Source organism: Spermophilus citellus (assembly GCF_964194105.1).
Source record: "Spermophilus citellus genome assembly, chromosome: 7".
Lineage (NCBI taxonomy): Eukaryota > Metazoa > Chordata > Mammalia > Rodentia > Sciuridae > Spermophilus > Spermophilus citellus.
In genome coordinates this window covers 134734381-134761777 of record NC_138188.1, presented here as the reverse complement: position 1 = coordinate 134761777, position 27397 = coordinate 134734381, and the positions used below count along the sequence as shown (strand labels likewise).

Here is a 27397-nt window from a genome sequence, read left to right as displayed (position 1 = left end):
AAATACAGTTCTTCTATGGTTTTGCTACATAGAAGGCCAGCAGATGTCTGCCTATTCTGAAGGGAATTTCTCTTCCTCAGGAGAAAACAGCTTAACTAGGATACAAATAGCCATATGTTGACTGTACCACTGCTTAGCAGATGACTTAGAGAGCCACAGTCTACAATGGAAAGCTTGAAGGTCAGGGTTCAAATAAATTTTCCTTAAAATTCAATGTAATTATTTAAGATCAAATTACTTATTAAATACAAGCTATATCAAAGAACTGTGTTATTAATCTGTGCCAGGCATAACATAAACTTAATAATTGGTGTTATTCAATGTAGAATAATAAATCAATAAGATATTTTCATAAGCATTTCATAGACTCTCCAACATATATAATCCAAAATAAGCAAGAAGATTGCTTTTTATTTTTTTTTTGTTTTTTTTATATGTAACTATAATGCTCTAATTAAAAAAAAAACTGCTTTGCATGATCCTTAAGAAAAGCCAAGTTTGAAACTGAATTAGACACATAGTGAATTATTTTTTTTTATGTGGTGCTGAGGATTGAACCCAGTGCCTCATGCATACTAGGCAAGCACTCAGCCACTGAGCTACAACTCCAGTCCCCATAGTGAGTTTTCCTAAATCTTTTAAACAGCAGTGTCTTCTAAATTACATAATTAAATATCACTATCAAAATATGTCATTCTTCATTTGCAAAGAGAACTAATAATGAAGAAATAATTTTAAAAAACACATTTGTGATTAGAGAGATTCTTTTCCTTTATAAAACCCAAACCAAAATTTCCAGGTATAGATATTACAAATAAAGGCTGCTGAACATATCTTAACTGTCATGTTTTTAAACTTCATAATAATGTGAAATAAGTTTACCTGCAACAAAATTCAGTGCTTAAGAAAAAGGAAGACAGTTTTTTACCACATGGTAAGAATAAGCACCAAAATGTGAGCCAATATTCTCTGCAAGAAGGTCAACCCTGGTTATAAATGTAATGTAAATGAAAATAAAAATAAACTAAAGGTAATCAATAAATATAATCCCCAGCTGCATTGTTCCCATTTAAATAAACTCTACAGACATAATATGCAAGAATATTATCATTTCTCTATAGAAATAAGAGTTTTAAATGGCATTCCATAATCTTTTTTTTCAAAGTTTGAGGGACTGACAATTATGAGGAACCAAGCAAGCCAGTTGTTGTTACAGCTGTAAAACTTGGTTTAAGCACAAGTAAAACACTGATAAATGTTTTTAAAAGCATTACCAACAACTGCACTGTGAAACCTGCGTTGCCTCAAGACACTTTTGTTAATGCTATCACTTGGGGCTACAGCGTCACTACAATATTAGATGCAATCTTTGTCTTCCTGTGTTTGAGCCTTGGGGAAAGTAAGAATAGTATTCAGTGAACTTCTGGTACCTAAACTAAGGAAATATTTTTTTAAAAAAAGTAGTATATTCTCCAAGAAAAAATAAAACCCAAACTGTAACTAAACTTTACAGGTTTATCTTATAGAAATATGACCCATGCTTCCCCCTTCTTTCCATCTTAGTTATTAACAAAGCATACAAATGGCTAATTTTGGATTTAGGACAAAACCATTCTAAAGATGGTGAATGAGCAGAACTTGTTTCTTAAAATAAATAACTGAGCTAGGCATGGTGGCGCATGCCTCCATTCTCAGATTTAGCAGAAAGATCACAAGTTCAAGGCCACCCAGGGCAACTAAGCAAGACCCTTCTCAAAATCAAAAGTACAAAGGGTTGTGGATGGGGTTCAGAGATAGAGCAACCTAGGGTTCAATCTCTAGCACCACAAATAAATAAACAAATAAATAAATAACTGAAATACAGTGAATTCAATTACTACATATCTTTTTGTAGCAAACTGAAGCATACATTTACTAAATAGTTTCTAAACTTTAATGACACCAAATCCTTTTAAATGGCTGAGTAATTTATTTTTCTCATAAACTTATGTTCAAATCATGTCTCATTCAAATAAAATATTTTTCTATTCATTGTAATTAACCTAGCATAAAAATTATTCAAAACAAATGCTCCTTAAGCTTTTTTAAGGTTTCAAATTATTATTATCTTTAATAAGAATACTTGTTATCAAACTATCCTAATTAACTAAATCTTACTTGACAATTTATAGTATCTATGCTTTCTCCTTTTATAGATATCGTGATTGTTACTGTTCAAATATTTTTAAAGTTTTTCTGTTAAATTTTGTTCAGTAAATTAGCTGAGTGTGGAGACACACACATATAATCTCAGCAATTTGGGAAGCTGAGGTAAGAAGATCATAAATTCAAGGCCAGCCTCAGATATTTAGCAAGGCCCCAAGCAATTAATCAACACCTTGTCTTTAAAAAGAAAAAAAAAAAGTTTAATCAGTAAATTAGAATATTTTTTTCCTCTAGAGCTGGAAAACATTTTGAGGACATAATGATGAACATCATGCTAAAATTTGTGAATTATGCATGAAGGGGCTCTGTCTTTGAATATTTTGCTGGTAGAAGTGATATAATGATCTTGTGTCTGGTTTCAATTCTGATTGTACATTTGTTGAGGGGGATGAACAGCTTTTCACATAATGGCTTCTCAAGGTAATGGAATGCCTACCTTAGAAATGACTTAATTGGAAAGAAGGCTGTCTAAATCCCAATGCATGAAGGGCATCTTGATCATTGGAGTGAAACTAAAGGTGTTTTGGAAAAGGAAGATCTAGAAGGTGAGTATTTAGACCTGTTCAAACCTATAACTTCCTTCTTAAAATCCAGACAATGATAAGAATGTGAGTAGAGCAAAAAGTAATCCAGAAACACCAGATGACTTTTTGCTACTCCTGTTGATACACACTTCATTTATTAGAAATTATGATTCCAGAGAACAATCATTTTGATTTTCCCTCTGGTTTTCAGTTTCTTACCTACCAGAAATTGGAGCTGGCCTACGTGTTCTGTATTAGCTTTTCTGATTCTCTAAATTTGTTTTCAAGTGCTAACTTAATTTTACCTCTGCAAAGAATTATTAAGCGTAAATAGACCAAAAGTTAGAAAGGTGCCAGAATCTTAACATTGAAAGATGACTCAAACAGATATTATTTAAAAATAAGTTGAACACTTATATTTCTTTTGTTTGAAAAACTACATTAAAGTTGGGCCTCAAAAAAATAAAAATAAAAGCAAAATATCTTTTTGTTGTGATGATAGTTTTCATACACCTTGCCGAGTTCATTCTAAGACTTCAGGGAGAGTCAGGGCAATACAATAAGACAGTGAAATGCAAATACTGGTTTCCAGTAAACAGTGAAAAAATATGAATGATTAGTTTTGTTATGCTTTAAAATGTTACTTTGTTTTATTCTAATTATATTTTATGCTCATATCATACACTTTTGACATTCTGTCTCAATGTAAGCACTACATAACTTTGTGTAGATGATCAAATCATTTAAGCACTCTGGAGCTGATTCCACATTAATAATATAATTGAGCTGGAATAATTATCTCTAAATTCTTTTCTGTGTCTACAATTTTATAATTATTTATGGTTCTATTTATTCAAGTTACAGTAAAATGCTATAGACTATGAAAATGATTATATTATTAAAATGTTAAACATAAATCATATGAAAATATTACTTATCTGGAAAAACATATAGAAATATATGCATAGTTGTGAATACAGTTATGTATGCGGTTAAGGGAATTAAGCTTAATCTCATCTGTCTCTCCAATCCTTATGCAGAAATTCTCAGTGTTTTTAAAGATTTTTTTTTAGTTGTAGATGAACACAATACCTTTATTTTATTTGTTTATTTTTATGTGGTGCTAGGGATCAAACCCAGTGTCTCATGCATGCTAGGCAAGCACTCTATCAGTGAGCCACAACCCCAGCCCTGAAATTCTCAATTTTTGTCATAGATCTACACCAGGATTTTTCAAGGAAATGAAATGTTTTGGCTACCTTTTGAATATGGATAGAAAAATAAGAGAAGTCCAAATCTTATTCAAATAAAATGAACATTTAGACTCTAAAAACAATTTAATCATTAGTCAACATATTCTAGCATAACCTACTAGAGGATTACATGCACCATTTTTGACACTTCACTATAGAAGCCAAGTATAAAGCCTATAAATCTTTTCTAGATTTAGCATTAAGAGAAGTATAATATATTTCCAAGAATTAGAAATTGTTTAAAACCATACCTTATATTACAAGTTGAGAGTAATTCTTCCAATGAAGACAGCTTTTTAAAATCCTATACTATATTATTTGCAATCACATTATGATATTCACTATTTTTAGAAGTAAAAAAGGAGGGGAATAAGTTCAGTGAAATTGTTAATAGAAAACAGTTCCAAATCAAAAGTCAAAAGGTTCAACAACTACATGCACAAACCTCAGTCTAGCTAGAATAACTAGCTAGGATGAGAAATAAAGACAATTTGAAAACTAGGTTTCATCCAGATATAAAATAAGTACAGAGGGTCCTCAAGTAAAGCCTATTTATTGCACATGCTCTATTTTTCATTGCCATTATCATTACTTGGCCACTCCCCCTGCCAAACACAGAAAGCCCATTTTACTTACTAGCTACCTCCAGCGATGCGTTGTGGCTCACAGCCTCTCCAAGGTAATTCCTTGCCACACACACGTAGACCCCTTCATCAGGCCTACTTTTTCTTCCATGTACTATACGTAAGAAAAATAAAGATCCACTTGGCAGCAACATTCGGTGTGAGCGAGGGTCATCTTTGTCTGTTTCCACTCTCTCCCCGCCTTTGTACCATTCAATAGTGGGTGTGGGGCGGCCTTCAGCTTTACAGTTCAGAGTTGCAGGTTCTCCTTTTGAGACAATTAGGTCAGAAGGGTGTTCAACAATTCGAGGTGGAAAATCTTCCTGTCGAAGACGGGAGCCTGCAAAAAAGAATTGACAAAATATCTTCCTGTTTCACTCAAAAACAGTTAAAAGCCTTATATCAGAAGTTTTTAACACTATTATTTAAACACTACCTAATGTTGACCTACCCTTCCTATCCTATCTGCTAACTAATCCTTCTGGCATCCACTTTGACTGCACCTTCCAAATCCTGAATTCTTTTGACCCTCCACTTAGAAAGTTCTCTTGCTTACACTCTACTTGTACAAATCCTGTTTGCTGTTCAAATCCCTGACCAGGAATCATTTTAGAGCCCATTACATTGTTTATACCATGCACAGTGCCTGCTTTTGAAGAGAAACCTGTCAGGGAACTGCTAAACAGCTTCCTGAGTATTACAAATAATACCATGGCTTCCTGGCATCTCCTTTTAACTATCATCAATTAAGACTCTAACAAAACATGCTGTACACAAATGAAAATTTATATTCAAATACAATAAAATTTCTTCATATAGATTCTTATCTCTTCCTAAATAATAAAATCTGTGTGTGTATATATATATATATATACACACACATAAATATATTCCCCACAGCTTTAATTAATAAATTTATTTCATTATTTTATGAATATTTGAATATTAAATAATTGAATTCAAATGAATAAATACAATATTAATGGAAAAGAATACTGGGTAAGGAGCTGCATTATGGACCTTAAATAGTACTTAAGAAATGAAGGTCTATATGTAAATGTCATTTAAATATATCCTGTTTTTGTGCCTTATTTTTCCAATGATATTATAATCTCACAAACAGGATCATGTTTCATATTTTTAAAACTCTTATCCTATTTATGCTTTGTATAGCGTAAATATGTAAATTACTCAAATTCAACAGCCCAAGCCTTCATTAAATGGAGCCCAGAACTTGGCTTTTAATGGTGTTCGAAACTCACTCAAGAAAGCACAATAGAAGCAAGCTTGCCTGACACCTCCCTTCCCGCCTCTATACCTCCTAAACTTTCTCAATTCAGTCTACTCATGTCTATTTCTACAGCCAGCTACTATCCCAGATCCAACTACTATCCCCCCTGCCAGGGTTTGAGAAAGCCATTGAAATAGTTTACTTCCATATGATCTGATGAAGACTTTCAGGTGCAAGCACAATCTGAGTCCTGCTTTACTTCAGAGGCCCTTAGAATAAATTCACTGCTCCTAAATCTTCAAGGAGACCCACAAGAGCCAGCCATTTCCTTCCCTGATCAGACTCTCCAGATTTCCTGTCCACTCCTTTCTCTGCTCCCTTCTCTCAGTCTTCCTGGTTCCACAGACATAGTGGGCTTCCTCCTACCCTGTGGCCTATGACAGCCACAGGCCCTGGGCTCCAAATGAACTCATATTACTTTACACCCACAATTCTTTCAAATCTCTGTTTCCCCAATTTTTCCCAAAAACTAAATTTTGTTTCTATAAACCCAAGCAGGATGCTTTAAGTATACTTGGTAACAACATTCAGAATTATAATTTAAGTCTATTTGTCTGAGGCTTCCACTATGGTCTTTTCTCCACTAGTCTGTAAGATCTGTGGGTCTGATTTTGGTCATGGTTTTCTCTTGTGTCTGGTAGAGTTCTGAGCACACTACAGTACTGAGGAAGTGTGTTGAACCAGAAATACAGCTTAGTGTTAGAGCACTTTCCCAGAAGATACAAGGCCCTGGGTTTGCTTCCTGATATCACAAAATAAATAAATAAATGTTGAATAAATGAAAAACTAAATGAAATTCTAACACAAAAGAACAAGCTAAGCAGAATGCATTGCAGCTTAAGAATCATGCACTGTAAACCTGGCTTGGTGGCACACATCTATAATTCTAGCAATTCAGGAGGCTGAGGCAAGAGGATCCTAAATTCAAGTTCATCCTCAGCAACTTAGCAAGGTCCTAAGCAACTCAGTGAGACCCTATCTCAAAATAAAAAATAAAAAGGACTGGGGATGTGGCTCAGTGGTTCAATCCCTGGTACCATTAAAAAAAAAATGGAATAATGCAGATATACTTTTTAAAAGACTTGAAAAGACCTATAGACTTTTTAAAAGACTTTAGAAGATTTAATCTTTTTTTTTTTTTTTTTTGGCACTGGTTTGAATCACTGAACTACTTCCCCAGTCCTATCTATTTGTTTGTTTGTTTGTTTTAAATTTTTAGACAGGGTCTCCCAAAGTTGCTGAGGCTGATCTCGAACTTGCAGTCCTCCTGCCTCAGTTTCCTAAATTGCTGGGATTACAAACACGCTACACCACACAGGACTTCTCTTTTAAAATTGTAAGCAATATATACATTGTTCAATCTTAATAGAGTATAAACCCTGCATAGGCTTATTTATATTTGTGCCTAATATGTAACTACTACAATTTTTATTTTTTCTTAGTGAAATGAATGAAGTGAATGATGAAACTGAAAGATCTATTATTTGCTTATAACCTTCAGGAGACAAAAAGTTATACACTTAACCAAATAAGAGTCTTACTATCAGAAATACTGACAGATAGCTTTCATTTAGTGCATGGTAAACAGTATGGATAGCTTTCATTTAGTGCATGGTAAACAGTATGCTATAAATTCTTTAAATGCAACCAGACTCTAAAAGAGGGGGAAATAAACCAGCCATATGTGGAAAAGATGAATTGGAAATTCATACTATCTATATTTAAGTCAGGTGAAATTAATATTGGTTTTAGATTACTCATAATCATCAATGCTACAAAACTCAGAAAATAAAGCATTGTAATATATCATTGGCCTTTATCTTGACTATAATTACAAAAGATGGATGCTGAAGAAAAACTAATGAGATAATACACATTTATTTATTTATTTATTTAGGTGCCAGCAATTGAACCCAGCAGTACTTGGGGCACTCAACCACTGAGTCACATCCCCAGCCCGATATATTTTATTAAAGCAAATTTTAATTTGAATTCTGAAAGTCCATTTGAAATAGGTAATAGAGATGCATGGATTCCTATAAGAACATGGCCATCCAAGACAGCCTAAGCAAGTCAGAGAAACATAGAGAGACATGGAACTTGTGATAAACCTTGAAAATGAGTCTTAAAGAAAAGAAAGGAGATGATTTCACCTAGAGGAACAGCTACAAGAGTATACGGTACACTTATCGGACCTGCAAGTAGGTTATTATGGCTGTATATGAAATGCATGTTGAATTCACTGAAAAATAGCTACAAGAAGTGATGTGATAGGCTTTGCACATCAAGCTGCAGTTCTGCAACCTAGCTGAAGGCAACAGGAATCCATTTAAGTAAGGGATCAGTATGACCAACTTTGATTTTAAAGAGGTCACTATTAGCCAGGGGCACACACCTCTAATATCACTTACTGGAGAGAATGAGGCAAGAAGATCAGAAGTTTAAGGTCAGGCTGGGTAACTTAGAGAAGCCCTGTTTCAAAAATAAAAATTAATAAGGATAGGGAATTAGTTCAGTGGAGAAGTACCCCTGGGTTCAACCACTAGTACTGCAAGAAAAAAAAAGAAAACAGCTCACTATGGCTAGTAGGACGCTGGACTTAAGAAGGTAAGTTAGAGGAAGATGAAGAGGATACTTTATACCCTTTAAGCAATAAATCTGAGAACCTGAACTTAGACATTGACAGAAAGAAAAATAGGGAAAGTCTAATTTTATTATGTCATAATAAAATTACTGGCAACATGGAGGATGATGGAAATGAAATACAAGGAAGCAATGGAGGAAGGGAGATTCCAGATTCCTGATCTCGAGGATAAGTGAAGAGCAGTCAAAATGCAAATAGGAAACCAGAGTGAGATTGGGTGAGAGGAAGATATTTATTCAGTATGACACATGGAGAATTTGGGGTATGTCTATATTATCAAAATGCATATTCAAGTTGAACTTTAGAAAAGAAATCTCAGCTAGAGCTGTGGATTAGAATAGAGATGGAGACAAAAACCATGGGAAAGAATAAAACTATCTGGGGAGAGACTAGAGGAAGTAATGCGGATTACAGAACCTGGAGGTCACCCAGGCTCCACTGAATAGCAGCCTTGCTGAAGACTCCCTCTATCCTAACCTGCAGTTCTGCAGAGCTGGACCACAGCCAGCATGACTTTTGGGAATGAAGGATTCAGACCCAAGTTTTCACCATGATGTTTGTACAGCAGCATTCAGTAAGAGTTTTAGCAATAAAAATGCTTTCTATATTATTAATGACTACATTTTCAAAAATGTTCTGTGAATAGTCTTTCCTCAGGTCATTACTAGCATTGCTAGAAAAAAAAAAGGCATGGATCTCAGTGTCTTTAGTTTTGCTAATGTACACTGTGAGGTGCCAGAAAAGGAATATGATATGCAGCATTTCCCAAACTTATTTAGTCATTGAACTCTTAGTTTTTCTTTTTTGCAGGATATCCCATTGAACTTTGCTCCTGAGAAACACATTTAAAGAGAAAATATATACTATGAAGCATATAATAATCTGAAGAGAATGAATACGTTTAGCAGAAGAAGCTATTTAACTGGAGTAGACCAAGCACCTTTGGAAATCATAGCAAACATAGAAATCTTTCATTTCTCACAACGAAAAAACTTCATGAAAGGGACTTTCCAATTTCTGAGTCATATTTACAATGAATGATTGGATAACCTCCATAATAAAACCATAAATGCTAGTCATCATCTTTATAAAAACTGTAATAAATTAGTCTTTGTAATCAAGTTTAAGCAGGCAAGAAAGAGATCGAAAAGAAAAACTGCTATTAATTATCCATCATCTCCTTTCTCACAACAACATCTTTATGAGGTGGGTGTTGTTATATCTGGTGTCCATATGGGGAACTGAGATCTCAGCTGTCATTCAGCTGGGAGATGGCAGTGCTGGAAGTCAATCCTAGTCAAATCCAAAGCTCTTGCTCTTGCCAGCTAGACCATAAATACTGCTAGGATTAACTGGTTAAAATCCATAGAAAAATGAGCTATGCTTTCCACACTAGAATTGTTCATTCTGATTGCTTCCTTGTAAAATGTAGATGATAAAAAGAGTGAGAGCTGGGCTCAGTGGTGTATACCTGTAATCCCAGGAGCTTGGTAGACTGAGACATGAGGATCAAGAGTTCAAAGTTAGCCTCAGCAGGGAGGCCCTAAGCAACTCAGGAGATCCTGTGTAAAAATTAATAAAAAAAAAAGGGGGGGGGATGGGCAGAGGCTAGGGATATGGCTCCATGGTTAAGGGCCCCTGGTACCAAAAAAAAAAAAAAAAAAAGAAAGCAAGAAGCAGTCAAACCTAATGGCATCTATTGTTCTTTCCCCATACATAGAATGTCTATCTGTAACCCTAATGACTTCAGAAGCCCAGTTCTTACACAATTATTTGTACTATTAAACTAAATATTGGGCTGGGGATGTGTCTCAAGCGGTAGCGCGCTTGCCTGGCATGTGTGCAGTACTGGGTTCGATCCTCAGCAGCACATACAAACAAAGATGTTGTGTCCGCTGAAAACTAAAAAATAAATATTAAAATTCTCTTTCTCTCTCTCTCTTAAAAACAAACAAACAAATAAAAAACACTAAATATCGGGCTGAGAATATAGTTCAGTTGGTAGAGTGCTTGCCTTGAGTACAGGAGGCCCTGAGTTCAATCCCCAGGACCACACACACAAACACACACACACACACACACACACACACACAAAAAAAAAAAAAAAAAAAAAACCTAAATATCACTAGTTTCAAACTTTTTTCTGGCAATATACGTGAAGGAAAAAATCTCTGATATTCTATCTGTAAAGTGAGAAAAGTCACCCAATTTTATACATATAGCTATGGTCCACTGTCTGAAAGGACAATTTTTTTTTCCTTTTCTTTACTACTTTTTTTTTTTTTTTTTGTAATACCAAGGACTGAACCAGAGCCTTGCACATGGAAGGCATACTCTGCCACTAAGTTATAACACTATTCTCAAAAGGAGGACTTTGAGCCAGGAGAAGTTGCTCACACCCTGTAATCCCAGGTACTTGGGAATCGGAGGCAGAAGGATCACAAGTTCAAGGCCCACCTGAGCAACTTAATGGAAACTTGTCTCAAAATAAAATAAGAAAGGGCTGATGCTGTGGCTCAGTGGTAGAGTGTTCATGCACATGGCCCGAGTTCAATCCCCAACATCTAAAATTTTTTAAAAAAAGGATTTTGAGATTTATAATAAAAACTAATAATAGGGAAGTGCATGAGTGCATACAGAATTGTAAATGAAAGACCCCAAGTAGGACATATTAGTCACTAATCTTCCTCCCTTAAAGTGGCATTTACCTTCCTCCATCACAATGTAATCTTTCTATAATATATAATACATATTTAATATTATTTATTATGCAAAAAAGTTTTCTCCAAACATAAATTCTGAGTCCGTGTAAGCTACCTGCCAACCACCATTCCAGTTTGTTATATTTTAAATAATTTTGTTATATTTTAAATTATAAATTATAAGGTTTTTATAACAATTGATAAAACCAACTTCTAGGTTTCAAGCATGCTCCGCATAGGAAACTTACAAGTTACAAAGAAGACATGGTAAAAGAAAAGGGCAGATCCTGAAAGGAGGCCTTAACAAGGAATTAGAATGATACTGTCAACTGCTGTCAGAAAGAATCCTGGTAGAACTTAGGAATAGAGCCCCACTGACTTCGAGCAAGACCAGTATCCCAGAAAAGGACAGAGCAGGATTCTTTCAACAGCTGCCTGGTTGGAAGATAAAATATAAACACCAGTGAATGAAATATCTAAATATTTACACAACCACAGCTGGAAAAAGATATATAATACGTAAGTGCTAAGTATTTCAAGGAAATATATCAAAGTCACATGAGATTTATGATGAGGAAACCAAAGTCTTAGTTGGATGTAAAGTGTTCCCCCCACTGAGACATCATTTTCACAGAAACACAAGCCAGTAACCATTTAAGAGACTGACCTTGTTAATATTCTGCTGAGGGGTCTGTGTATGTGCATGCACACACGTGTATAATTTTATCTATACAGCTTCACATACAATATATAATTTTATTCTTTTTTCTATATGATTTTATTATTTTTTCTACCATAGCATAATTATTACAGAATTATGTTTATTTTTATTTTCAAGTTTCTTAGTAGGCCAAGGGCAAAAAAAGTATTTTATTAAGAAAGTCTTATTGGCATCCAAATTTCTTTTCCATATGCTTTGGTAGATTAAAAATTAGAAAACCTACATTTATTAAAATATCCATCTGCATGGTATATCGTATTAAAGCATCTTGAAGCAAAAAAAATGCTTATAAAATTGCTCAGATCATAAAAGGAACAAATTTAATGAATAGCTGACAGACAACACAATGAATATTAATAGACAATTTGGTGACATCTGTCCAAGATGGGGTGGCAATGTAAACAATGGACTTGACAAAAATACTTATATTTGTAAAAGAATATTTATATTCTTAAAGGAAACTTGCTTCTTATGTTCTTTACTTAAGCTCCATTTACATTTCTGGGAGTAGAATGGCCACCAATTACTAACATTCATCCTATCACAGGCACCAATCCTGTAATTTTCCTGTCAGAATCTCAACCTAGAAGGAGATATTTGTTAAAAATAAGAAAGCAGAACCCATTAATTACTCACTATGTAGAAAACACACTTAAATATCCTCTATGGAGTTACACACATTTCTCAAACACTCATGCTTACTGTTGGAAGAAAGATTATAAAAACACTCCACACACTACTGAAAAACTAAATCTTCCACCTGAAATCAGATGTAGTAAAAGAACACAAGGGAAACAGAATGTACCAAAAGAACCCCGTGATGAATAAATAGATCATGGCATTTCCCTAGACTACTTTGTTTTATCCTAATTTCTCCTGATTATAATCTTTACCTAAAGAAGATTACCTAAAGAAAAAAAAGAACTACTTCTAGCCCAAGTTAGAATAATCTCAATAATTAACTGTCAGGGGTAGAATGTATCATCTAAAATGATTACCAAAATAGACCCCAGTGAAATTCCAGGAGTGAATTCCTGTTGTTTTTGTCACGTTCCTATATAATCTAATATCATATGGCTGTGTCCCCAGGGATATAAAAAAAGAGTGACAGTAGCATAAGTTAAATTTTAGAAACCATTTTGCCTACCCCACCCCCATTTTTAATAATATGGACACTAAGTAGAAGAGACTAAAGAATTAACTGCAGGAATTGCCTCAGCTGAGTCAAATCAGGCAGGATTTCACCCGTAGCTGTAAATAAAAAGATTGGAGGTTGAAGTTGGCTAGCTGAGTTCACTTTTTTCTATTTGCCCTTTAGTAGAAAATTCCAGTTAACATGCAAATAGGAGGATTTTTGTTTTCTAAAAAATGCCAAGCAAAAATATTTGTATATCTTAAAACCCAAATTCTTCACTTTCTCATCCATCAATTTGCACATCATTTGCTTATTTGTTTTTCTATACAGTATTAGGATAAGACTACTTATAATCTTTTATAAATTGTGCTAAGTACTGCTAACATAAAGAAATATGAAATATAAAATCACTGATCTTCACAGCCTAAAGTCTTCCAAGGAAGACAAAAATATTAACAAGAATGATATTAAAGAATAAGATCCATTCAAAGCAAGGCAGTAGTAGAATAAACTATAATAATAAGAAAAAAAAAACTCTAGCATCTATAGGGAACCTAGTTAAAACTAGAAACTGGATTAAGATTGCCTGTCTTCAAATCTGGTACTTGTTACTGTTTGAACCCAGACTTTATAGGACAGCATAATATCTGATACACAAAATAATATTATATTGACTCACGGGTTGAAACCATAAATCTAGTATTTTGGAAGCTGGTATAAACAGCTTTAATGGATTTTATAATCCTCCTCCCTACCATCTTCTGAAGGTGCATTAATATTCTCATTAATTTATAGAGAAATTACATTTTCCTCCTAGATTTGTAAACATTTTTGCAAACTAAGCTCAGTCCCTAATTGTGGTTGAGACTCCAACTCAAAATAATTTGTTTTTGCTGGGCACATTGGCACACACCTTTAATCCCATCAGCACTGGAGGCTAAGGCAGGAGGATCAGGAGTTCAAAGCAGGTCTCAGCAAAAGTGAGGCACTAAGCAACTCAGTGAGGCCCTGTTTTTAAGTAAAATACAAAATAGGGCTGGGGATGTGGCTCAGTGGCTGAGTGTCCCTAAGTTCAATTCCTGGTACATAATAATAATAATAATAATAATAATAATAATTTGATTTACACAATTTTTGGCAGGTTCTGGCACAATTCTTGTAAAACATCTTTCAAAAAACTCGAGAAATAAAATAAATCAAAACTAGAATACTTAGCATGGTAAACCTATTTTTTTCTTTCCTGAGGTCAAAAGCTGACTATCTAAAGCCATCAATAATAAAACATATCTGATCATTGGGGAAAATGTTCCCAATAGACCCACTGACTATAGAAATAGATTTTCCTTTTATTATAATTATTAATGCATATTAAATGTGCAAATTAATGGGTTTCACCATGTCATTTCATGCATACATATATGCTGCTTTGATCACTTCCACCCTCCCTTGCTTTTCCCTCTCTCCCCACTCTCGAAATGTATTACTTTCAGATTTAAAAGATATACTAGTTCTTTAAAAATACTACTGGATGAATTATCATATTGTCTTTAATTTCCTTCTCATTAAAATACAAAAATACCACAGGTAGCAAGAGTATGGAGTAAGTTTATTTGTATTAGTGCATCTTTATATCTTTTCTCATGGACCAAAATACCTAGATCTGAAAATATAAATTATATTATAAAATATAATAGCTAATTTCAGCTGTTAGGCCCAACTGAAACTTTGAAATTTTCACTAACAAAGAATCCTGAACAATATTTTGAATTGTGAGTAACATTATTTGGGTGCTCCCATGATTTTATTTATTGCTATAAGAATATAGTTATTCATAATCATGGATTTTCTATGCATTAAGACAAATGACATAGATGCAACCAATATGAAACTGCATTTCATTTCTTGATATAATAAGGTAATAACAGATGGTTATAAATTTGAGCCAACTATAATCTCAATATCCAGAACATGAGCAGACTTCCCTATTGAAGTGGCAACTGCAAAATACTCTTATAATTATAAAAAACAAAACTTTTTTACCAAACTTTCTCTGTGATCACTTCTGAAAGAAGAATATTCTTAAATTAATCTTATTTGTTTCTTGAAAACATATTTTCAAGTCATAAATTAAAAGTGCATAAAAGCAAGTAATAGATACATTCAATTGCTTAATCATGGGAAGGTTTAAAAAAATTACTATGTAAAGTAATGTTCATTGTTTTTTTTTTTTCACTAAAGAGTTGCATCAGGTTTTTAGAGTATCTGTTTATTATAGATACAATTTGCTGAGTCAATAACTTAAAATCAATTTATGTACTAAAAATAAAGCTTTCAACTTTACTTTTTGAATTAGGTAGTCATACTGTGTCATATTTGAAGGGCCCTTGATTCCAATGTGAGTTGTTAATGTCTGCAAGATAAGAGTATGGAATTGCATTTTAAGGATAATTGTCAAAAGACAATTACACTTCTGGAAAACAAAATACTTAAAATAACCTTTTAAAGGATTACCGAGAAATCTCTATAGGAATGTAGTCAACTTCACTCAATTTAAAACCTCAGTACTTTTGACATGAAAAAGAATTTCTGAAAAAAATCTTTTACACATTAGCAATCTTTTACACTAATTGTAATGGTTCCCTCCTTATATCTTCCCCATTCTTCTCTCATAATATCTTGGATTTAGTTCTTACACATTTTAAGAGATGCCCTAATAACAGATGCTTCGAGGTTCAATCTATTCATTTGGCATACAAAACAAGGACATTTAAAGGGTATTCCAAATATTATCAAATTATAAATCTGAAGTAATAGCAAATACTTACATAGTAGTAAACATTATTTTCTAAAGGGGTAAGTAAATAATCATTTCAAAACAATGCTACAGTGCTGTTGATCTAACTGGGAAAGTCCACCATAAATAAAATATTAACATATACAAATGCAAAAAGAAAAAGAAAACAAACCAAAAAATGTTTTACATCTAAGAGCATTTCACTTATGGGAAATATCATATCAATACGCATTTATCATTTGTGTTTAAATGCAACTTTAAAATGGAAATACTTTTAGTCATTATCTTAGAAATGGTTTAACCTGAATTTTAAAAAGAAAAGGCCATAAATTAGATAGATAGATAGATAGATAGATAGACAGACAGACAGACAGACAGACGGGGGGGGGGGGAATTAATAATGTTAACACACTTGAGCACAGTTCATAAGTAGTTGAACCACACTAAAAAATGTCTACAATCCCAGAGCCTAGAAAAGCACTTAGCATTTAGCAGGTCCTCAATAAACATTTGCTGAGTAAATGATCAGTAAGAAGAAAATGGCAAATGAACCCACATGTATTAAAAACGAGTTTGTAACATGATATAGACTAGCTGTGTCCTTGGAGGCAGTCAATGTTCCCTCCGTACACCTGAAGAGAAAATAAGGGAAATCCCTGCTTATACTACTGGGAAACAGAAATCCACAAGGGAAGGCAGCCCAGTCCATACAAAGGAGAGAACTCTCTTTAAAAATAGTTCCAAGGGTATAGAAACCTGTACACAGTACCATGGGTGGTATTCATACAAGGATTAAGATAGGGGTAAACTGAGCCAAGCATGGTGGCCCACGCCTGTAATCCCAGCGATTTGGGAGGTTGAGTCCAGAGGATCTCAAGTTTAAAGCCAGCCTTAGCAACTTAATGAGGCCTTAAGCAACTCAGTGAGACCCTGTCTCCAAACAGAATACAAAATAGGGCTGGGGATGTGGCTCATGGCCAAGTGGCCCTGAGTTCAATCCCTAGTACAAAAAAAAAAAAAAAAAAAAAAAAAAAAAAACAGGTGTAAATAGTTCAATTCCAGTTGAAGAGAAAGAGATCTTGAAAATAAATGAATAAACAAATAAATAATAAAAACAAACTGTTACAAAATAATATTTGTTTACCTTTCTATAAGTTTCTGTAGTTTGCAAATATTTCATGATATTCTGCTGTTATTTTTCATAACAAAATAGTCTATTTTAGAAGTTGTGAAAGTCAACATTTTTTTAAAAAATGGAGAAAATAAAATTCAACCTTTACTAATTCTTAAGCATCCATTTATTCACTGAATGATTATATAGTAAATGCTGACAGCGCACTAGGTATACAGCGCACTGTATACAAGAGTGCAAAACAAAAATAAAAAGTTAGTAGTACCCATCTCTGTCCCTCTCTTTTCTTTTGTTATTAAAAATGAAAAGAAAAGTGTATATAAATGATATAAGAGTGATAGTGTATACAGTTATACAACATACGCATGAACATACTTCTTAACCAACAATGAAACTTTTTGTGGCACATATAAGCAAACAGTAAACAAATATGAATAAGCTGTTCATGCAAAACTGCATACAACATAGTTAAAATGTGTGGAAGCAAAGGCTTTGACAAAAATAAGCCTGCCTGCAAAGGTGGAAAGCCTGTAAGAGTTTAATTGAATAGGGGTCACACACCCTGAGGCGCAGGGCTGCTCATTCATGCCCTGTGCGATCACTGGGAGGTAAGAATCTGGATATGGATTTAAAACGATTAACAGGTATCAATTGCCTCTTCCCTTTAGGAAGCAAATAGACCTAATTATTTCCCTTCCCTTCAACACCATTACAAGCTAATTCCTGGTCTATGACACTCTCAGGGAAAATCATTTTTTAAAATTTTAAATGTGTTTTCATTTCACATTTGACTATTTTTGAGCAATTCTTGGACACTCCAATAATAATAAATTAAGTTATAATTATCACTGTTTGAACTGGTAAAATATCTCACCGCAATGGATTTTTCTCTAGTTTTCTGTTAGCACTGTAACTAGAAATGACAAAGAGAGAGATGAGGGATAAGGTTGTCGCTGTCTTTTATGAATATGGTTTGCCATTAACTTTAGAACAATATTTATATAATGTAGTTTTTTTTTAAATAAGTAATTTTACTTTTTTGTTTACTGAATATATGCACAAAACTCCACATATGTAATTTCTGAGGATAATTGAGGCTGATTAAAATGAAGCCTACTGAATTATAAACCACAAGCGTGTCTGGAAAACAACCCACTCTGTGGGTAACCTTCTAAAATATTTCTAAATGAAATATAAGTGGAAGCAGTGTTTTTCAATGTGGCATTATAATCTTTATAATGTTTATGAACTGTCTAGTTTCTAACTATTCCTTTTTTTGTTTGTTTGTTTTATTGTTCAGCTTTAGGGAAACCTGGAATAAGCATAGTCATAATTTCTGGGTATGGTACCTGCAAATCCTACTTTCCAGATACAGAAGGTGATTTTAATGTACACTCAAGATGGAGAGCCAATGAACTAGAAGTTGCAACAACTATTCTCAAAATAAATAAATTAATAAATAACTGAAGTGTTACTATTAGCCCCATTTTATAGATGAAAAAAATCAAGGCAGAGCCAAGTTAATTCACCAGAGGTTATACAGTTGGTATATGATAGATCTGAACCATGGTCTTAGGTAATTTGGATCCAGATTCTTCCATAGTATCTATCTTCCATTATATCTATCATAAACTGCTTCTCTACCTAAGCATTAGGAGAATCATGTAACAGTGTTTAAGATTACCACATTTTTAAAAAACAAGAAATATACCAGGCTAATGTATACAAGAATATGTTCTTCAACAAGAATAGGAAATAACATTATACTCATATTTTCCCAATGTGAGAATAAGTGGAAATAAAATTCCAAATTTTGTTCCAGGGATAGATGTGTTATTTAACATGATACACTAGTGTCCCAAATTTGATCATCTGAAAAATAAATTAATGATGTAAACAATCATATCTAAATCAATAGGCAAAAAATTATGCTTACTTTTACAAATAAAAATAATAAAAATTAACACCGATTAAAACAAACAAAAAATTGTAGAAAATTGAGAAATTATAGAATTAAATAAATAGTATTTACCTATAATCCCATGTACTTCCAGAGAAAAGCAAAGCTTCTATTTTAAAATCTTTCCTTCCAGTGTTAATATTTACATATAAAATGTTTTATAAGTTTTACTTACTATAAACATTTTGCTCTTTTACAATGAAGTTATATATAAATAATATTTCTTACTGAGTGCTACAATTAACTGAACCTCATTGTGAGTTTATTTCAAAATGTTTAGTATCATCAAAATCTAATATTTAGCATCACTGTGAATATATCTTTATGCATGTATTAAACTATTTCTTTACTAGTCACTAAGTTAAGGAACTTGAGGGCCAGATGTTTGAAAATATTTAAAAGTTGATGTATATCTTCAAAATTAAATAGTTTTTAGGTTTTTTAACTTCAATAGTCCATTTTAAAACCGTGTTAAACATTCTAAATTCTAAATTTTTCATCAGTAACTTACAATAATATGGTACTTTGATTTAATATTATCCTTCTAAAATATTATCCTAAATTATCTATAATCCTTTAATATTTAGATTCTGAAAATGAGCATGAATATCTGTTAAATATATGACTTTCTTCATTGTCCCATGCCTAGTACTACTGCCTTTAAAAACATGTTTATTTGTGCCTTCAATGTGGTTTATTCTGATCAAAACCTGCTTTATAAAATACTAATGTCTAGTCAAAACTTATATTTTCATTTTGGATTATACCCCTTAAAGGATTTTGAACTAAAACTAACATTTTTACATTTGTTAATTCAAAAACAATTCTAAATTCTAGTCTCAGGAAATCAATTTTTATATTTTATTTATCAATTAGTTAAATGGTGTGATTACACAATTTGGAAACATAATTCAAAATTTTGATGTTTTAGATAATAAGATACACTGAATCATCTTGGGAACAAGTCCTAAGAAATGGCTTTGTAGTAGTTCCCACAGTTTAAAAATAGGGATTTCTCTTTCTTTGGACACAATTTTCAACTCAAGGTATATGGGAAAATCCCTATGTTCCTAGATTATTGATGGGATTCTTAATGATAAAATTAATAGACTCTTTTTAAACATATGGGTTCTCTTTTAGTTCGGCTAACTTATCCACTTTTATTGGGAAATTCCCAGTTTAACAATGAAAGTCACCCTCAATTATTCCTAGGTAAACTAGGATGGTGGGTCATCCTCTCTGCTTAATAAGTCAGATGGAAGAAATTGAAAGAAAAATATCCCACCCAAAATTTATTTAAATTTGTTTATTATTTTTAATCAACTTTGACTTCATGAGAACTTTAAGATTAAAAAAAGGTACAACCAAGGACTATTATTCAAAAGTGTATGTAATTTGCAAGGGTTGGAAAGAGACAATGGAACAGATAGCAAAGTTAAAAAAGAAAAAAACAGGCCAGATATTTTCCCCAGCAAAAAAGAAAAGAAAAAAAAGAAGTCATCGTCTAATCTAGGGTATTTGTCTAGTGGAAGCACATGGTTAGGACGAACAAGGCTTGGGTTCAATTCCTAGCATTTAAAAAATAAATTAAAAAAAAATAAAAAGGTCTAATCAGATTACAGTGCTCTTAAAAAGAAGTATCTGCAAATATCCCTCCATATATTTTAGTTATACATATATATAACTAAAATTCATTAGCTATACTAATTCTCACAATCCACAAAACTTTCTGAAGTGGGCACTATTATTATCCATAATTTATAGATGAGGAAAACTAAAGCACAAAAATTAATTGTCCAAGATGTCATAGATAGTAACTAATGGAACAAAGATGCAGATTGCTGCATTCTTCTCTAGTTTGGTCATTTTGCCACCAAGGTATGCTGGAAGATATTACAATCATAAAAATTTTTCATGTTGTATAAGAATATTCTGAATAAGGTGTAGTTTGGTGGTAGAGAGTCTTCATAGCACATACCAAAGGCCCTGGGTTCAATCTCAGAACTACAAAAGAAAAAAAAAGTGTGTGTGTGTGTGTGTGTGTGTGTGTGTGTGTGTGTACTAGACCCACATTTTTTAAAACCCTTAAAATTAATTTAAATATAAGAAAAACTACACCATATACTTTGGTTTCTTGCAGCAATGAGGAAGAAAAAGATGGTATTCTTTTACACCCATAAACTTCTACCTTTCTACAGCCTAAGTTAATGGGTCAGTTTCTTCATCCATAAAATGAAGTTAATATTGCATGTTAAAGCTGGAATAAGAACAGATAAATTTGTCAGCTCTCACATTTTGCAAACAAAGGAAAACTAATCACCAGAGCAGAAAATACTTGATCAAAGCTGACAACAAATAATACCCTCTGGCTAAATCAGGACCCTGTTCTGAATTCTGTACACTAGAGGGTAGGAGTAAAAATGTTTTGTAAAAGAAACTCAAGAGGTTTCCTTAACCTCTTGAGAATATGCCTCAAAGTGTCTCCAAAGTCTTGAAAGTAGATGTAAATTTCTTGGGGTATGCTGGACACATAAATACAGAGTATTAGAAGAGGAGCTAATCTTCTCAAGAAACACAAGGATGATTTTCTTTACTATTTTTTAGATGAATAAAGAAACCCTCAGAGGGTAAAAACATTGCACAATATCTCTCAAATTTGTAGAGAGCTAAGAATCAAAATCGAAGCCGATGGATGTGTTGCCAGGCAACACGGGCTTCTGTGCCTTCTCATTTTAAACCTTTTCACACCTACTGTTCACTTGATGCTGGACTCAGCACAGGCTGAGTAAAGTAACACCTGTTATTATTCCCGGCCCATCCAAGAAGCTTAAATTATTTTCTCTTCAAAAGTATGTTAGCAGATATTAATATTAGTAAGAAAAGGTGTAGCTGGAACTGGCACTGTATTGAGCACTCAATATCATCCAGGCACATACTGGGCATGGTGTCCATGAGATCTCTTCTCACCATATACATATTATCAGGCAAATGGTGGTGAAGGGAGAGTGAATAGAAATAATTCAATTCTTCAAAATCTTACAATCTAGGAGTACAGTATGGAGAAATATTAGAGTTTTCGTACTGAGGAGTGTTACAGATATTGAAAAATTCAGGTCCAAGAAGTATATGATGAAGTAGCAAAATCAAAATATACACCATAAATTCCCAAAGAGAAAAGCAAAGCAAAAGTGAAATGAAGTGGTCAAGCTCTTTTCACTGAGAAAATGACATTTTGGTTAGTCATGGATAGCTGGATATAATTTGGGTGGTCAAAAGCTGTGGACCGAACCCAGGGCCTTGTGCATGCAAGGCAAGCACTCTACCAACTGAGTTATATCCCCAGGACTGGTCAGAGGTTCTTTTTTTTTTTTTTTTTTTTTTTTTTTTAAGAAGCCATAGTTTAAAGGGTATCTGTACAGCCAGCAGACAAGGCACAGGAAGAGGTATTTTATTTTTTAAAGAGAGAGAGAGAGAATGTGTGTGTGGGAGAGAGAGAGAGAGAGAGAGAGAGAGAGAGAGAGAGAGAGAGAGAGAATTTTTTAATATTTATTTTTTAGTTCTTGGCAGACACAACATCTTTCTTTGTATGTGGTGCTGAGGATCGAACCAGGGCCGCACGCATGCCAGGTGAGCACGCTACCGCTTGAGCCACATCCCCAGCCCAGAGGTTCTTAACCACTAAAATTATTTGAAGTTTGTGCTTATGAACACATTTGCATTTTTCTACAGAGAAGATTGATCCACAGGAAAGGCCATCAGTTTCTTGAGAAGGGAATTAATGTCAAAAAAATAAATAAATAAAATCGAAATCAAAATAATAGGTGCATATTTTCCTACACTGCCACAGAAAAATACCACAAAAATGGATACAGTAGGAATATATTGTCTCACTCTGGAGTCTAAGATCAAGGAAGGTGTAAGCAGGGTTGGTTTTTTTCTGGAGATAATGAGAGAGAATGGGCAGCCTGCCTCTCTCCCAGCCTCTGCTAGTTTGCTGGCTAATCCTCAATTGTTGCTTTCTCACCTATATGTGTCTTTACATGGCACTCTCTTTGTATCTCTGCCTCTGTATCCAAATGTCCCTTTCTATTAGGACACAGGCATACTGAGTTAGGTGATCATATCTGGATCATCTGCAGAGACCCTATCTCTAAAAATTATCATATTGACAGGTACTGAGGGTTAGGATTTCAACATTTTAGGGGAAACCATTCAACCCCATAGGCTTAGGATGAGCACAGAAGACTGCAAAGGATATTTCAAATGGGGCATAGAGGAAGAACAGAAAATAATATGGTAACATGAAACCCAGCATGATTTTATAGGAAGGATTCAGTTAAAGACTAAAATAAAATAGGAGCTGAAATACAAGCTTTGGCCAAACCAATGAGATTATTAAGTTATGCTCAAAAAGTCTTTTGGATTCTAGCTTATTGCAACACAGAAGTGCTTAGAAGATGTGAAGAAGTAAAGTAACTTCTCAAGGAGCAAAACCTCACAGGGCCAGGTGGGGTGAAGAGTAGTAGGAGGAGACCCAAGAACAGATAGAATAATGATCCCAGAATTCAGAGGGGAGAAAACAAAGGAATAAAAATGAAGAAGAAATGGAAAAATTCAAGAAGGAAGAATTCATAGAATTCAGTCAAGTGTTTCTGAGGGCCGGGGTCTAAAAGACAAGAAGAAAGCAACCATAGGGTTGTTTTTATTTTAAAATTGTATGTGACTTTGACAAAGCAACCAACACTAACAAGTTCAGTTTATTCAAATATTTTATATGACTATAACCCTGATTTTTTATAAAAAACAACTTGAGATTTAACTGATGATATTAAAAAAAAATTGGAGAGGTGAATTTTTTTCCCATCCCATTCCCATGGAATTTACTATTTCAAGAATTGTGTTTCAAATTACAATGAATAATTATACTATATAATGCATACTTTCTGAAATCAGCCTAAGATGATTTCCCTTGATAATTTATAAAATATATTGAATAAGTTCAGGAAAATGCTATCAAATTAACATACTTACATGTAAGATTTAATGCTAAATCCATGTATATTTTATATAGAAACTCTCTTGGTAATACACATGATTGGTTATAATTTGGTAGTATTAGGATATATCTTGGAGCTTGTTTATACAACTTCATTTCATTTTTTGCAGAACATATTCAAGAATGTTTTATAAAATGATAAAATACTGAGGCCTTATTACTTCTTTGAGCAGCATAAGAAATATTTTGGGGGTTAGTTCTTGAATGGCAAAATCCCATATACAAAATCCCATTCTTTTGATAAAGAATCTCAAATGATTACCACTCCAAGTACTAGTCATCTAAGTCATTTATTCTCTTTACATGTTTATTTATTTTTTAAAAAGGAAGAAAAAAATTAGCCAGGCGGTGGCGCATGCCTGTAATCCTAGCGGCTTGGGAGGCTGAGACAGAAGGATACCAAGTTCAAAGCCAGCCTCAGCAAGAATGAGACACGAAGCAACTCAGTGAGACCCTGTGTCTAAATAAAACACAAAATAGGGCTGGGGATGTGACTCAGTAGCTGTGTGCCCTTGAGTTCAATTCCCAGTACCACCCCCACAAAAAAAAAAACAAAGGAACAAAAATTAAAGCATGAAAACTTTCTAATTTAATTAGAAGTATCTTTAACTTGAAAGACTCTCTTATAAAGTAAGTATCTGCTCCTAATTAAATAAATCAATATTTAATAAGGGTAATTCCCAACATTATAAAAACTATATAGGGGCAAAATCACACTTTTTGTACACTGCAATCCAGCATTGTCAAGTGGGACTTTCTAAATTATGATTACAATGCTCTACATGTGTTCTACCTGATACAGTAACCACTGGTCACACAAGGCTTTTGAGCATGTGAAACTAAACTTTTATTTTATTTCATTTAAATAGGAACATGTAACTGGTAGCTACTAGGTTACACAACATTGTTCTAATCTACCTTGATGTGAAAATAAATGCAAAGAGGAAAATCACAAATGGCTCTAAAACACTGGCCTACATCACAATGAAAGTCATAATTTACATCTCAGAATCATTTATTGCTGGGTACATCACAGTGAACTACAGAGACAGAGATTTGTTAATAATTCAGATGTCAGGGGCTCCCACTCCTCATCTACAGAGCCAAATCTCTTATGTCTAATTTTAACAAGCACCAGAGGTAATTCCAGGGCACATTAAAGCACGAGAACACCTGATCTACTTCAATTCCCATTCCAAAGTGGAGTCACTGATTTCCCCTAACAGGAAATAGGAATTTGTACTGTTTAACAGTTGAGGTCTAATATTAAAACATACTGCTTTAATTTAAATATCATTGGCACCTCTTAATCAACATTTTTATAGAGTTCCATCTCTTTAGAAATAACTGGAAAATAAATTATTTCACATTCTAAAATACCATGAAGTATCAAGTAATTTCCCTAGACAAATGTTCCACTTCATCAGATCTAGTCTCTCCATAGGTCCTACAGTAAATGAATGCACTGCCTTAATTATTGCACACAACTCCTTTTTTTCTACAGCTTTAAATTTTATACTCGTTATGTGGATCTATTTAACATTTTTCTGGTTCTCAATTTCCTTATCTGTAAAATGAAATGAAACTAGAAGGACAGCTCCTACCTTACGGGACCATTACATAATATAAATGTAAAGTCCCTAGCAGAATGTCTGGCACATATGTAATAAATGCAAGATATCCAGTTCCCTTCCTCTTACCAGTGACCTTTTATTATTATTATTATTTATTTCCCTTTTAATTCACTCCATCTGTCAATCCTGTTGATAGCTGCCCAAAACCACTTAACCCCTACATGCAGACTCAGGGATACACAGAGTCCACACAACTGCCTCCCCAGGGCAGGGGAAATCTAAGAACATGTGACTTGCTGGCTTCTCATCTGTGACCTGGTCACCCTTCCCCACCTCCCCACCCCTACCACATGCTTGAATCTCAGCTATTGTTTTATTACTCTAGGCTCCAGGTCAAGCCCTGTTCCTGAATGCCAACCCAAGCCTGGTTTCCGTAACTAAACCTTGATTTCCTTCTCATGATTTTATTTTGAGGTTTTGCCCCACAGCTAACATTAGTTTTTCCACCATCTCCAAGAAGGAAAGAAAACTGGGCCCTGAAGTCTTTCCTCATTTAGAAAGAACTTGGGACTGGGAGTGTCCTTGATTTGGACACACAGCATTTGATATGCCTTCTTAGAAGCAAAAAAGCAATTGTGACTGTTTTTTTTTTGTTTTGTTTTGTTTTTTTTTTTTTTTTTTTTATGGTGTTAATTCACTCTAGGGTTGATCTGCAACTTCCACTGTTTTTGAATTTGCATAACTTTTTAAATATCCTAAACCTAATAAACATTTTAACACTTATATAATTATTTCTTTTTAAAACATAATTTTAGTTATAGATGGAAACAATACCTTTACTTTATTAATTTTTTTGTGTAGTGCTGAGGATCAAACCCAGTGCCTCACACGTGCTAGGCAAGCACTCTACCACTGAGCCACAACCCCAACCCAATCTGAGAGGAAAAAATAGAGAAGTACTCCTATTAGAATGAAATTGAATGGTATCTAAAAGAGAAAGAAAGACAAACATTTCCATTTCCTCAGACAGGTTATAATTTACATAAACAATTTGAGACTGTCCTGCTTTAATTTCCCAAACATAGACACATCACAAATCATTTTGGGATTAGAAGAGCAATCTAATGAACTTTCCTATTTAGGTCTAAGAAACTATGGATAGCAAGAAATCACACTGTTCCATATCATTCACAGTTTATTTTTCAAGTTCTATTACAAAACTATCCAAAGATCTTCTACAAGAGTGACTTGTCTCATTGGAGAAGTCAGGTGATGTAACTTGGAAGACAAATCACTTTGATATGTCACCCTCATAAAGACCTTGAATACTTGCAAGATACTTAGGTGGGAGCACAGAAGTCAAAACAATGAAAGCATGTTGCTTTATGGTAAATGCAGAAATAAATAAAAAATGGATTTTTAAAATGACAGAGTAAATTCTTTGATCTTTAAGAAAGAAAAATATAGTAAGAAGAACCTTAAGAATCAAGTTTGGCAAAACTTTTGTCTTCTTTCATTCTTTCTTGGATGTATCTGGGTCAATACAGTAACAATAACAATTTTTAAAGTATGAGTTTTTTACACTAATGAGGTGCAATGCATCTTTCTTGTCTGACAAGCAAGTTTCATTCATGTGATATTCCAGTAAATCTTGGACTATATTTCATTACTGGCAAGGTTAAATAAAAGTAAATTTTATGATACGTACAACTAGGTACCAATGCTTTGTGTACTTTATCTTAATGAATCTCTATAAAACACCTACTTTCCAATATTTACAGAT

The 27397-nt window shown here is 33.6% G+C and overlaps 1 protein-coding gene across 1 annotated transcript in view; it reads right to left on the bottom strand.

Moving 5' to 3' along the window:
• Positions 1-27397, bottom strand: part of ROBO1 (roundabout guidance receptor 1) — a 385179-nt gene that overhangs the window by 309466 nt on the left and 48316 nt on the right. The window contains exon 2 of the mRNA XM_081301295.1: positions 4619-4945. Within this exon, the coding sequence (XP_081157421.1) occupies positions 4619-4945 (327 nt within the window). The remainder of the gene's footprint in view (positions 1-4618; positions 4946-27397) is intronic.